The 15,399-nt window shown below is 40.7% G+C and overlaps 1 protein-coding gene across 1 annotated transcript in view; it reads right to left on the minus strand.

Annotated features, from left to right (window-relative positions):
• Positions 1 to 1,317: 1,317 nt before the first annotated feature.
• Positions 1,318 to 15,399, minus strand: part of LOC144679984 (protein APCDD1-like) — a 32,301-nt gene continuing 18,219 nt past the window's right edge. The window contains exons 4-5 of the mRNA XM_078541044.1: positions 4,209 to 4,530; positions 1,318 to 2,593 (exon numbers count right to left, since the gene is read on the minus strand). Coding sequence (XP_078397170.1) covers positions 2,148 to 2,593; positions 4,209 to 4,530 — 768 coding nt within the window. The 3' untranslated portion in view covers positions 1,318 to 2,147. The remainder of the gene's footprint in view (positions 2,594 to 4,208; positions 4,531 to 15,399) is intronic.

Raw genomic sequence — 15,399 nt, forward strand, 5'->3', positions numbered from 1 at the left:
AGCTGCGTGGTCATTTACAGGGAGCGAGTGAGAGAAGCTGCGTGGTCATTTACAGGGATCGCGTGTTAGAGGACCAGGGCCTTTAACAATGAGAGAAGAGTGTGGGACCATTCAAGAGTACGAGAGGGAAAAGAGTGCAGAGAGCACCTGATTGGTGAGTAGGATTGTTGAGTGTTTCTAGTCTTTAAAGTAAAAGTAAGGTCTTAGTTTGTGTTTAGATCTCTAATTTTTTTTTTCTCAATGATAGCTTGTTAAGTATAAGGAGTCTACAGGGGGATATAGACAGGTGATAGACTGATTGACTGGGCAAAAACTTGGCAGATGGAATATAATGTGGGAAAATGTGAGGGTATGCACTTTGGCAGGAAGAATAGAGGAGATGAATATTATTTAAATGGAGAAAGACTGCAGAAAGCTGCAGCACAGAGGGATTTGGGGGTCCTTGTGCATGAATCCCAAAAAGCAAACATACAAGTTCAGCAGGTAATAGGTAAGGCAAATGGAATGTTGGCCTTTATTTCAAAGGGAATGGAGTATAAAAATAGGGAATTATACAAGGCACTAGTTAGACCACACCTAGAATACTGTGAACAGGTTTGGTCCCCTTATCTAAGGAAAGATATACTGGCATTGGACGCAGTCCAGGGAAAGTTCGCTAGGTTGATCCCGGGGATGGAGGGATTTTTTAATGAGGAGAGGTTGAGTAGGTTGGGCCTGTACTCATTGGAGTTTAGAAGAATGAGAGGCGATCTTATTGAAACATATAAGATTCTTAGGGGGCTTGGCAGACTAGATGCTGAGAGGTTGTTTTCCCTCGTGGGAGAGTTCAGGACCAGAGGGCATAACCTCAGAGTAAGGGGACGCCCATTTAAAACAGAGATGAGGAGGAATTTCTTCTCTCAGAGGGTAGTCAATCTGTGGAATTCTTTACCGCAGAGGGCTGTAGAGGCTGGGTTGTTAAGTATATTCAAGGCTGAGACAGACAGATTTTTAATCAGTAAGGGAATCAAGGGTTATGGGGAGAAGGCAGGAAAGTGGAGTTGAGGATTATCAGATCAGCCATGATCTCATTGAATGGCGGAGCAGACTTGATGGGCCGAATGGCCTACTCCTGCTCCTACGTCTTATGGTCTAAATTAAATGTTAGGACATGATTTGAAGAATGTGCTCACTGGCACATAGGCACAATTATGGAATATCATTTGCAATTTAAGAAAACTATCAATCAGCTTTATTTGATCTGAAGCCTTTGTGCTTTCTATAGAAATGATTAAGAAAGAAGGAACAACAAACAGACAACACATTAAAATCAGAAAATAGTAAACAACATTATAATGATTTACTTATATAATTGCCAAATGCACTTTTCAAAAATACGTGCTTAATGTGATTTCTAAAATCAGAAAAAAAATGAATGATGCCAAGAGTTAAAAAACAAGACCAGTAAAAACAAATCTGGTGCCTTGGTATATAAATAATATCAAACCTATACCTAAATTTTTAACAAAGTAACTGATAAACAAGTGCCACACAAAACCCACAGCAGAAATGTTGTTAACTTTTATATAAATGATACAAATAATTACTTGTATTCACGTAAGGAAAAATAAAATGTAGAAATAGTATTTTTTGATACCTTAATTAATTAATACCTTGATGAATTTTTAACTGGTGTTCCTGTTTATGGAAGACAGTAGCTCCTTTCTATCTGTTAACCATAATTCGTTTTAACAACTCCAGATTTTACACATTGAAATCCTTGATTCAAATATACAAAGACTAGTTCATTTTACCAATTAAAAATACCCTCTGGAATTACCTGAAGCATATAGTAATTGGGAGCAGAATACTACAGATGACATTAGCTTGAATATGCTTGGCAAATTATGTACATTTTTACAGTGCTTGCCAGATAAAATCTTCCATCGTAATAAAGTGCTGTTACTGTTGTGCAGTAGATGCTACTTGTTCCATGTCTGAAGTTGACTGGAGGGAGTTCAAAGTGGAAAAATCATACTGATGCCTTCAAATAGAGGAACAGTATTTCAGCATTGAAGTGCATCAAGTCAATAAACTGTCTGGATGGAGAAAGCAATTCTAGTCACAGAGTTTTCCATCATAGAAACCATAGCAAGACGAGGCTGTGCTTAGCTGAAGACTTGTTTGATCACACAGATAAACAGTAATACAAACGCACCACCAGAGTGGTGCTTTCTCTCGGATCCATTGTTGCTTGATTTGTCTTGTTTGCCATCTTCCATTGACTCATCCAGTCCTACTACAGATGCAGCACACTGGACTAAAGGAGCCTGATAAGATGTAGCCCTCTTCTCTGGCCTGTCTGGACTGGATCCATCACTAGGTCTTTGTCCGTTGAACAGAAGGTATCGACCTTTAGAGTCCTGTTCCATCTTAAAGAGCTCGTACTCGGTGTGAGGGAGACGTATCCCCAGGGCCACACAGCCATTGGTGTGAGTGACATCCTGCTCCACTCCTACATGCCATGACCCCTCAGCTCCACATGCATTGCCATTGAAGACATTTAAGAGTGATGCAGTAGCAGTATCCATTGGCATTACCTTCATGTGGTTCACTAAAACAAAATTTGAAAAGATCATGCCAAACAATCAATATTAAATTGTACCATCCATATTCACTTCTGCTCAAACTGCACTGGGCTGCAACTGTTCCAAGGGAAGACATTTCATATAGCTTTATTAATGTTGGGAATGTTTGCAGGTTTTGATGTGTTTTTTGTTTTCTTGATTCATTTTTGTGCTTATCAGCTGTATTGTAACAGTCGGAAATGGAAAACTTCTGATTTTTGGCATCCAGTATCAGCCTGAAAAAGCCACAGGCCATATATATGATTTAGATGCAGATTAAAGATCTCTCTACTCTACTCCAACAATCGAAATTAAGTTGTTCAGTGCAGTGAGAATACTCTTAAAATGGGAGTTCATTTTTTTCTGTCATTATATTAACATATGCTCAGGAATGTATGTTTTTACTCTGCACACGTACAGTTTTACAGCTAACATACAACTGATGGGGCAAGTAGGAATACCTTGTTCAGCCATTTGTCAAGCAGCTAACAGCACACTAAAAAACCAAAATCTTGTAAACTTGGTTAATATGTGCACACCTTCAGTGATTTTTGTTCTGATTAGCTCAGGTAACTCTGGAAAGAGTCACTCGGACACATCACAACCTATGAACGTATCTAATGATTTTGCTTCCAGTATTTGAATGCCTGCATTGTGTGATAAAGTAACATTCAGTCATTCCAGTACTATAGTAGATTGAATGCCAGCAAGTGTAGTACATTTCTGGCAACCCTGTGTATGCTGATCATGTGCACTTAATCATTCATAACGCGATATTAGCATTGTCGTGAGATTGTGCCATATTCAATTTTGCACTCTTGGACACAGGGACAGTGATATGATGGCTTTACTGTTAATGTGAACATGCTAGGTGCATACACTGGTGTTTGTGACAGGTGCACTTTTCCCATTATAGCAGCCTTTGGTTTTCTGCAGTCTCCTTGCTTGAAGTGAAAGAATAACTCACACGGGGTAATTTATGAGCCTGCACAGCTGCCAGGAGCCTCACTTGCCAGCAGCTAGGGTTACCAACTCTCCAGGACTATCCTGGAGTCCGCGGAAATTGAGGATTACCCTTCACGGCTTTGCATCAAGCAGCCCAGGGGGATAAAATAATCACAAGAGTTACTGAAAAAGAAAAGGCTTAACATGTTCTTTGGCTACTTTGTATATTGGTTATAAAAATATTGAAACTGAGAAAGAAATGTTGTTTTGACTGACATGCAAGAATCACCCAAAAGGCTTCCACATATGCATGGGAAGTCAATGTACTTTGAGGATGGACGTGTGGGTGACCAGTGGTGGGAGCACTGGGGCAGGGCAGTTGAAGACAAAATACCATATGAATATGGTAGCCCTACCAGCAGCACATATCATGTGCACACTGCAAGGATTTTCTTAATCTGTTTAACCTCTTCATAACTACATTGCCAAAGAGCTGAGCAGTTCATGGCTATATCAAATAGTGCGAGTATAGGTACTAGGAGTGGATTGCCTCGGAGACTCAGATGATGACATTGCTCCTAGTGGGCCAAGTAATGATTCTCATGACCTCTATGATGGCTCACAGCCAAAAATATTAATTGATCAATTTGATATTACCTTTAAATACAAACTCTGTTCCTCCCATTACTTTAGTTGAGGGGGTCCCTCGGCTGTAACGGCCCTTGGCGTAGATGGTGAAAGTTGGGTGCTTGCACACGGGGTCCGAGAAATGGTAGTAATGTCCTTCCCAAGTGTTGTTGGTGTCATGGAATATGAAGTGCCGAGTGAGAAAGAGCACCTCTGGCCGTACCTCACACCGCTGGCTCGCCCATTGGCCGTGCAGTCCTACAGTCAAGTCTGCCTTTGGAGGTAGAATGGGAGGGTGATGCTCGTCTGACCGGTAGATTATCCGACAGGCCATGCAGGAATGATCGTGACTCTGAAACGGCAGAAGTAGAAATTCTAAGCGATAAATTATGGAACTAGATAGTGTTACGATTTAACTTTGGTCAATGCATATTCCGACTACTGTTCTGTGAACTTAAGCAGACTTATAAAAAATCTGCAGAGCAAAATATGCTTCAAATGTAACACTCAGATGGATGCTCTCTAAATAAAGTTCATACCTCTGCAACGTTAACCAAGGAGGGATACAATAAAATGCTTGGCACATCTAATTCTTGTTTTCTGTTATTCTGTGTTACTCTCAAATTTACACTGCAGCACCCAGCCTGATAAATTTTCTTTAATTCTTGCAAAATAGTCTGGCTATATTTATTTGACTACATATGATGATTAGTTATAAAGCTGTCAGACCACAATTTTTATTGAATGTGCAGTTGAGGTAGATATGAATTATTTGCCCCACAACTCACCTTGGAGAATCTATATCAATTCCACCTTAACACAAATTGACCCAAAAAGATTGACCTAATTCATACCATTGGGCATAAAAATCAGGGCTGACACTCCAGCTCAGTACTGAAGGAGTGCTGCACTGTCGGAGTGTAAGAATTTTGGATGCCTAAATAGGCAGTCGACTAGTCATAAGTAATTTTAAGATTATTTATTGAGCTAATGAAGAAACAACAGTTTAGATATGATATGTTAACTAATTAGACATGAAAAGTATATGATCCGTGACAGTTGTGGTTTACTGGTTCCAGACGGCAGACAAGTAGGTGGTATAGAATGTGTTGATCTCACCATCCTCCTCCTCCTCACCCACCTTAAGAAGGTGGCTACCGATGAATACTGCAACCTCCCAACACCTCAGCAGTTTACAATCCCTCAGCAGGACCTCTCCAGACCTCCGCCCGACCTCAGCCTCAGCAGCTCAGCTGACCTGTACCCTCTTTTTGGGGGGCTGGTAGCTTACCCAGTGTCAATCATCTAACTATTCTGACCAATGGGTACAGGACAAGTACTTAAAACGTCAGGGTGGTTACCACCCACCTTGTGTGTCACCCCACTCGAGGTCAACTTTTGAGTTTACCTCTTGCTGAGGGTCATATCCTGGTCCTTTCTAAACACTTGGAAGATAAAGGGGTGCACAGAACGCCATTCTATAGGCTTAGGAATGTCAACATCCTCTTTCCAGCGAGAGAATCAATGCTGTTTAGCTAATCTCATAAAATGCACGAAATACCCATTTATTAAAGACCTTAATTTTTTACAGGAGGTGCCATTTTTTGGCCTGAGGCATTAAACTGAGGCCCCATCTGCCTGGTCTGGTAAATGTAAAAGATCCCATGGCACTATTGTGAAGAACAGCAGAGAGTTATTCCCAGAGTCCTGGCTAATGTTTATCCCTCAATCAACATCATAGAAACAGATTATCTGGTTATCACATTGCTGTTTGTGGGAGTTTGCTGTGTGCAAATTGGCTGTTGCATTTCCTGCATTACCACAATAGCATTACGAATGAGAACTTTTATAAGGTAGTTAAGTTTTAAACTGTTTCTTTTAATTGAAGGTAAAATGGAGCATGTGACCTCCTCCTAGTTCTGCTTGGCTATAAGTTGATGTGACCTGGTTGCCATGGGACTGGGGGCCTAGGTCAAATCCGATTGAAACCCAAGTGCCAGATTTAACACCTGAACACAAAGGGGGAGACAGCTGTTCACTATTGCAGACTTACTGACTCACAAACATTGGACACACAGAGAGAATGTCCCGGATAGAGAGACAGGAACAGCAACCATTGGAAAAAGCAGGGAAAGCGATGTTCTCTGTTAGCCATCTGGCAGAATATGGGCGAGAGCATATTCTCTGGTCAAAGAGATGGAACCTGTGGAAATTTAAGCACACTGAAAGTATAGCCCTGGGATAACCGGGAGAAGGAATCATCAGAGTGGGTCTTGCTGCTGGAATTCAGTTCAGGGATTCACAGAAGACAGGGGGAAATGACTTCTGACGAGCACTGGATGTTACGACTCAGTGTAATGGGGAAAGTGAGTCCGTTGGAAGCTGGGGGAGTAACTTGGATTTTTTCCTGTAAAGACTACACCACACTTTCCATAGAATTGTAATGTATAAATGTGGTGTGGGATTTTCAGTTCTGTTACTAAGTTAAGGCGGGATATCTTTTCTGTAGTTTAAAGTATTAGTTGCATTCTAAGTAATGTTTAATTGTTGTTGCTTTTAGTTATTTTCTTACAGTAAAAGTCTTAAAATATAAAATCTTGTCATAGGGATTTTCAGTCAGTCACTGGGAATTCCAATCTCTTTTTAAACGTTTATTGGTCTCTATGGGGATTGTAACAGTACCTATGCTTCAAAAGTACTTCAAAAGTAAAGCACTTTGAGATGTCTGGTGGTTGTGAAAGGTGCTAAATAAAAATAAAAACTTGCATTTATAATCACAGGCAGGACTTAAAAAAAACCAAAAAAAATCAATCCAGTTTACTCTTACTTCAAAATAGATTTTTTTACCCTAAAATTTGAATTACCCAGATAATCTGAATTAAGCAATTTTAGTCAACCGGTACAAGTAGCCCTTATAAACACAATTCAACTTCAAATTGTCCAGTAATTCAAATTAAGCTTTTGAATTATCAGAAGTAGATGGTGTACCAAAACGAGCTGTTGTTGAATCACCCACCACCCACCAACAACCACCCACCCTGCTCCCTTCCTTGGAGGTAGGCCGTGGGAAAAAGCAAGAATATCAGACTTTAAAGAGCCCTTTCTCTTATCTTTAATTCAGAGTAAAGACCTTTTCTTCTGCACTTATGTTTATACGAAGCACTTTATCACAGAGCCTGTCTCAAAACTAGATCTGGGAGTGAGTTAGCATTCCACGTACGTAAGCCACTTTGCTAGAGACCAGGCTCATTAATGGCAGGATTTTCAAGCTTGTGTGCCAGAGAATGTCGCTAGATTCACATGAGAATTTATGATGCCAGCTGGTTCATTCTCTCCCTTTCCTTTGATTAACTCTGGGTTTCCCATCAGTTTGCTCTCTCTCCAACTCTATTTTCTTCTACCCACGATCTGTGGTACTAATCCAACCCGTCTCACTAAACGTTCAGCAACTTCCTTCATCTTGTGCAATGTGCATTCCTCACAACATTCAGCAAATTTTGATCTTATTTAGCCTTGAATGGGGTCAGCAAAAAATTTGAATTATTCAGTAATTTGAGTTAAGCAATTACAAAAAAAAATATACAGTAGCCCTAAGATCTAATTTCTTTCTATACTAGACTTTAAGGTTATGTTGCATGATGTTAAAAACATGTGTTCATCTGAAATCCCTCTCTATAACAACAAAGGTGCTAACATGTTTAAAATAGGAGTTAATTCTTCCACTAAGAAAGCAGAGAGGAATTTTGGATGAATGTATTAGGTTTGATTGCTAGTATTTTGTGGGATAATTTCAGAGCCATGGGGTGAGAATCTAGCCCATTTAAAACACACCCACTTGCACATTGCTAAAGTGTAACTTACAGCTGTCACTCCTTACCTTATCCTCTTCACCTGCCGGTGTTCTTGATCTTATTATCTCACCAGACCCCAAGTGGAGCATCCACATCTCCACAAAATTGCCTCCAAAAGAGCCACAGTTTCCTTTTCCAACTCAAAGATTTCTTTTTCCCTAAAATCTTAATCCCCTATAGAACCCAACTGGCCAATCTGCAGCTCTGAATCTCCAGTCATGTGGACTCGAAACATTAGCTCTGTTTCTCTCTCCACAGATGCTGACAGACCTGCTGAGTTTTTCCAGCATTTTCTGTTTTTATGGCCAATATCCATGAAGACTTGGAGGTTCTTAGAATATCGCTTTGACACTCTTTGACAGGAAACAAACAATGCTTGCCAACTGACAGGTTTTCACCTCTAGTCTCCAGCCACCTCCCTGTGAGCAGGTTGCAGCCTTTCTTTTTTCTGCCCTTCTCTCCTGAAGTTCAAGTGCATGATTCTAGGGTGTGGAGTGTTGGGTGACTACACGTGGAGGCGATGGCGTAGTGGTATCGTCACTAGACTGGTAATCCAGGAGACCTAGGGTAATGCTCTGGGTTCGAATCCCACTATGGCAGATGGTGAAATTTCAATTCAATAAGCATCTGGAATTTAAAAAGCCTGATGGTGACCATGAAACCATTGCTGAATGTTATAAAGACCCATCGAGTTCACAAATGTCCTTTCGGGAAGGAAATCTGCTGTCCTCACCCAGTCTGGCTTACATGTGACTCCAGGCCCACCAAAATGCCCTCTGAACAAGGGTAATAAATGCTGGCCTATCCAGTGATGCCCATATCCCATGAATGAATTAAAAAAAAATTTAAATATGGAGATTATCAACGTACCCCCTGTGCATGCGCACACTTCAGTGCCCCCCTCCTCCCGTCCCCACTGATTATCAGCCAATGCTATCTCTAACTGACATTGATAAAACTCACTTCTCAGCAGGAGCAGGAAGCACATGGGATTGCTTTTCACTGCCACTGTTTTACGAGTAAATAGACAGTCGATTCATTTTCGGGGCATAGTTCCACAGGCATCACCCTCATTGTGTGCATGCCATGGGACCCACATCTAATCCTGTCCTCATGCTGTGTTCACATTTTCCATGGTGATTAGGAACGGGCCAGACAGTTAATTTCTAAAGCAAGATTCATGACTCCTGAAGTGCGCCGAAGATAATGGGAAAGCAAACCGCCTGTATATCTTTTCATTCGTGAACTTGCCAAGCAGATGATACATGTAACAAGCAAGTTCAAGAATCCTCTCTGATGTGAGAGGAACGAGCTAGCTAACTGAAGCCATCATTGTGCGTTGAGAGGATCTGAGGTTTTAATTCATTGCTTGGGTCAGTATGATTCATAGAATGAAAAACTGCAGGCCCCATGTGAAGCCCCATGCTTTCCAGTCACCACGGAGCATCTACGCCACACTTATTTCTTTTGCTGCAGATGAAAATACTGGGTTACTATGGGGATGGTCTTTGTTTAAATCTTATACAGAATGACTGCTGGCAGTGTCTACGTGGTACATCTGCTTGCAGTATAGGAAATACCTCCTTTCCGAAAACCATTTAGTATTTCATTTTGAATGTCTGACCAGTGCCTGGGAACTATGAGATATTAGGCACCAGGTCCCAGTTGTTACAAGTTTAGTATCAAGCCTCCACTCTCTGGGAGTTCTGTGAAAGTGGCTGGTAACACTAGGGACAGAATTTTTGCCTCGTTGGGCAGACACACGCCCGACCCGAACAGGAGTAAAATAGTGTGCAATGACGTCGTCACTCCCGCTGACAATTGAGAGGCCTATGAAGGCCCTTAATCAATCAATTAAATTGAATTTTTCACTGCCCGCCAAGCAGCCTTTGCATTTTTTGTGAAATCTCATCCATGGGCAGGTTGAGGTTTCCACCAGTGATTAAAAAAAATAAAAACTTTTAAAACGCATTTTGAACATGTCCCTGCTCATGTGACAGAGTCACATGAGGGGGGGACATGTTTTCCTTATTTTTCAACTCTTCATTTATAATGTTAAAAATCTTCAGCTCCCTTCAGGGAGCTTTCACTGAGCACACCCCGGTGTATGCGCACACTTCAGCCCCCACCCCGGCAGCGCTGAGGCTCTGAGCGTGCCTTTCTTGCTGGCTGGCCATTAACTGGCCAGTGCAAAATCGCGGTCGGGCCCCAACCACGGGCAGCGGTTGTTTTTGTGGCCGTTCCTGGACCCGCCCACCACGTCTGCCTGACAAGGTAAAAATCCTGCCCCTAGGTCTGTAGTGATCGGATTAGTTCAATTGATTAAATTCCATTCCACTCGACTTTTTAAATGCATTTTCCCCCCAATTCCGGTAATCAAACTGCAAATCGCACAGCAACCAAATAAATAAATTTCTGGCTTTCCTGGCTTTCCACTCTTCAAGAGTCTCTGCTGGAGAGTACGGCATTTCCCCTGATGGTCTTGTTGAGATTAAGAATTCAGTGTCTGGGAAAGTACAGGATAAGTAGTGTATGTGGCATTGCTTGTCAATAAGCCATTCAGCAAGTTCTGTTCCCCAGTCACCCCTGTGCTTGCTGACCTACACTGGCCCCCACTCAAGCAACATCTTGATTTTAAAATTCTCAACCTTATTTTTAAGCCTCTCCATGACTTCACCCCTCCCTATCTCTGCAATCTCCTCCAGCCCCACAACCCACCGAGATATCAGAGCTCTTCAAATTCTGGCCTATTGTACATCCCCAATTTTAATTTTTCCATCATTGATGGCTGTACTTGCAGTTATACCTAGGCCCTAAACTCTGGAATATCCTCCCTGCACCTCTCCGCCTCTTTACATCATTGTCCTCCTTTAAGACACTCTTGAAAGTCTACAGCTTTGACCAAGCTTTTGATCATATGACACCTAATATCTCCTTATGTGACTCAGTGTAATACTTTTTTTTATAATACTCCTGTAAAGCGCCTTGGGCCATTTCATTACATTAAAGGTGCTATATAAATATAAGTTGTTGTTGTTCAGGTTCTTCAAATCTTTTAACTGTCTCACTAAGAGCTTTCTATATCCATGAACATTGACACTCTTTAATTTATACCATAGATGTATCATAGATGCTTTGCACAAAGCAGTGAAGTAAGGAGTTTCTTCACTCTTTTACTCTATACTGCATCATTCCAATATCAAACATAAAAATATCATTTTATTCAGTTCATGGGATGTGGACTTAGCTGGCAAGGCCAGCATTTATTGGCCATCTATAAACGATAGCAAGAAGGTACTAGTGAGTCTATGGCTGTAGAGTTTATGGTGTAGGTACACCCATAATGGTACAAGATAGGGAGCTATTTTTTATAGGCTTTTTCACAGCAGTTTGATATAACCACATTAGTTCCAGGCCATTTCAGAGGGCAATTGAGAGTCAACCAGTTTGCTGTGGGGGTCTTGAGTCACAAAGTAGGCCAGACTAGCTAAGGATGGCAGATTTCCTTCCCTGAAGGACATAAGTGAACTAAATGCTTTTTTAATGATAATCCAGTAGCTTCATGGTCATTATTACTGTGTTAGATTTTTATTCCATATATATTTAATGAATTGAATTTAAATTCCTGCAGCTGCCTTGGTTGGATTTGAACTCATGTCTCTTAAGCAATAGTCCAGTCCTAAGGATTACTAGGCCACTAATATAACCAGTATGCTACCATTCCCATTCTTAGTACACATTGTTAAATTTGAAGCATGGGGTGTTACACAGCTAGGGGGAGAGAAGATTGTTTTTTAACCTGGAAATATATTTCATGTGACAATGTACATATTAAAAGCAAATAAAAGAGTCATATAACTGAGTTAAAATGCACACCAGGCAGTGCTACTGGATCTTTTTATGCTCAACGCATCATGTCCAGAATGCAGTGATATCTTGCATGAATACAGTGTAGATATTGCTTATATATATATTTAAATATAAATTTAGATGATCTATTAAAACAAGGTCCCAACTGTTTGATCAGGTAGATGTTAAGGGTTCTATGAAACTATTTGAAAACCAGCAGGGAGTTCTCCTAGTGTCTTGGCCAAAATTCATCTCTCAACCAACACCAAAAAGTGATTACAAAACCAAAATATTGCCCACTTTGACACCTGAAATAAAAACAGAAATTGCTGGAAATACTCAGCAGTTCAGGCAGCATCTATGGGAAGAGAAAAAGAGTTAACTTTTCAATGCTGTTGAGGTGACGAGCGGTGAGGCACCATGTCATATCTTTTCCGGTTACCTTGAGGAGCTTAACTAAGTAGAATTACGTGGATTTACAGGTCACAACCAGACCATTCAACCCAACAGGTCTGTGCCAGCTTTATGCTCCACACGAGCTTCCTCCAATCCTAGTCAACACTGTGGATGGCAGAGGACAGGGATATGACACTTGAAACTATATGAAAGGCAAAAAGCAGGGTGCACAGCAAAGCATGCTGGACAATGACAAAATAAAATCCAGCAGTAGTCACATACTGAATTCGGATGTTTTGATAGTTACTAAATTGTCCGTGACATTTTTTGATGTGATACAACATATCTTCAGTACTTCCATGCATTGTTGGTCCGTACTCAAACAGTAACTTACCCAACCTTCTGTCAAGTGACTGTCAGGCACATGCTGGAAATGCTGTATTAAAAACGCTAAAGTGCTTTAAACTAATGAAGTGCATGATGGTCTCAAAGTACTGATAATTTATGCAGTTCAGTAAAAGGGCAGGCTGGGTTCATCAAAGGCATGAAGCCATACACGAAGGATCTCTTCAGGGCCCTTCCTTGCGTGTCTCGTTGTCTGCTAAATTCATGCAGTGTGCTGAACTTTATGTAATTTGTCTAGAGAAAATGGGTTTTGCATCAGCTCATATTTCTGCACTGAGATCGTAGGTCAGATGGACAGGGAGATAACATTTCCTGAAGAGAGAAGCGGTAGGAATAAAGTAATGCTTGATTATGAATGTCCAGATGATACTGTCAAAGGCCCGGAGGAGAGATTTAATCAAGATTTGTTTCTTCCATTAACTGATACAGCCAAAGCCAGCCTGAACAAGAGACTTTCTCAGCCGAATCTCCTTTACTATTTGTTTGCTTTTCTTTGAAGCATCTTTTAAGATGCGGAAGGCTGCAGATGTGAATTTGCAGCCGAGGCTGATCTTGTCCTCAAATTGAGTCCAATTCCCGATTAATGGTCAGTCAGTAATAATTAAAAGCATAAGTCTTAAATTATTTTCATTTTTTTTCCCTCACAACCTGAGCGTCTAAGGCTAGGTCTCATATTCCAATTGTAACTCAGGTTTAGTTCAACTAACTCAGCATGCGCCATGCATGGAACCTGGACTTTCCTATTCCGTACTACATGGTGCATTCATTCCTTGAGCCATTGAGATAGCCCATTGTTCTTTCAATATGATGGGGAAATGCATCTCAGTTAATTACTGGGAACGTCTCCTCTTAGGAATATTTAGGTTTGACAAAGGCTCCTTTAGAAATTTGCCTCTAAACATCTCCATCTAACTTATATTGGGACACGTAAATGGAAAGGCTTAATCAGGACATACAAAAGTTAAAAATGAGGCATCATGGAAATAAAATGTTAACTTCCCCTATGATTTCAGTTTTTTGTATCTGGGCCAAGAGAGTAAAATATTATTAAGTATCTGGGAGCTCTTACTGGCCATATATGAAAAAAACAATCACCTTTCCTGCTGCCTCTTTATCATCCCTCAGCTGAATTAGTGACAAGTCTGCTTGCTGTATTGATCCATTTTTAATTGCAGAAGTTGCTAAAATTCTTTGGCTGCATGCAGGATGGATAATAAGCTCTGACAATGTGAGAGACCAATTTGGAAATGGGTATCTGAAACAGTAACAGCAAATCCTGTGGCTGACGGATGAGGGAATCTGCTAGTTTAACATTGCTCTGTTTCAAAAGTAAATTTTATTGACTAACTTAAGCCACAATGTCTTCAAGTAACAAATAAGTGCCTGATTAGGGTTTTGCAGTTTGTGTAAGGAAATGTTTAAGCAGATAATTGTGGAGTGGATAAATGGATAAGGAAATAAAGTGCGTGGTTCAGATATGATATAATTGTTGAGGTTGGTAAAACAAGAAGGTTATGTATTTGTAATGAAATTACAGGGGATGATACAGGCAAACTTGGAAGTTGACAAGTTCCCAAGCCAAATAGTAAACCAGACTTATATTCAACAGATTTAGCTGCTTGAACTGCATGACACATATGCTATGCCATGAGATAACCGGTACTTACTGACACAAATCGTAAGGGTACCAGGGTGTTAAAGCAGTAGATCAAACCATTTGGGAAAAATATGACAACCTGTAATTAAGTTTATATAAAGTTTTGGAGACAAAAGAAAATTATAGTAGGAGCATGATACTGAATGTGACGTAATAATGATGAGAAAGGGTATAAAGGGAGGTGGTTTGCACCTAGACTTGGAGCTACGATGAACCCTTCACAGTAGAAGAAACCTCAGTTGGCGCAGCTCTTACACCAGAGATAATCACTTGTCCTGATTGATAAGGTTACCTCGTACCGAATGAGTTCTGTGGTTTTTTTCTTTATTCTCTCATGGCTGTGGGCATCGCTGGCAAGGCCAGCATTTGTTGCCCATCCTAATTGCCCTTCAACTGAGTGGCCATTTCAGGGGGTATTTAAGAGTCAACCACATTGCTGTGGATTTAGTGTAACATGTAGGCCAGACCAGGTAAGGATGGCAGGTTTCCTTCCCTGAAGGACTGCCCTCTCCTACTCTGCCTGTATCCTGCCATCACTACCTGCAACCCCCCTGCCATTGTCAACATTACTGAGACTAGCATCTTTTTTTAAATTCCAGATTTTTATGAATTTAATTTAAATTCCACCAGCTGCCATGTGCCCCAGAACATTAGCCTAAGCCTCTAGATTACTAGCCTAGCAACATTACATCTACGCCGCAGTTTCACATTTAAACTCTCCCTGATTTACTAATATACTTAAAAGCTTGTCACAAATAAAGATTACATGGTCTATATGTGATAAATACGTGTGTGTGTAGTCACAACTGACTTGACAAATCTGAGCCCAAATTATATTTCGAGACATGGTGCATGGTTGATGAACAATACATAATTTATTTCTACACCCAAACAAAAGTTAAGTGGCCGCAGGCTGCCTCTGACACAAGTTTGTACTGGGTTCAGGCCTGATTTTGAAGCCAGTTCAGTTTTGGATGAATTGTCTCTGAATTTCTACCATGCAATTCAGAGACAGCAAAAGTCCAGGTATTTCAAATAAAAATCCAATATTTCATTTGCTCTG

This window comes from Cetorhinus maximus, chromosome 4 (genome assembly GCF_964194155.1).
Source record: "Cetorhinus maximus chromosome 4, sCetMax3.hap1.1, whole genome shotgun sequence".
NCBI classification, from domain to species: domain Eukaryota; kingdom Metazoa; phylum Chordata; class Chondrichthyes; order Lamniformes; family Cetorhinidae; genus Cetorhinus; species Cetorhinus maximus.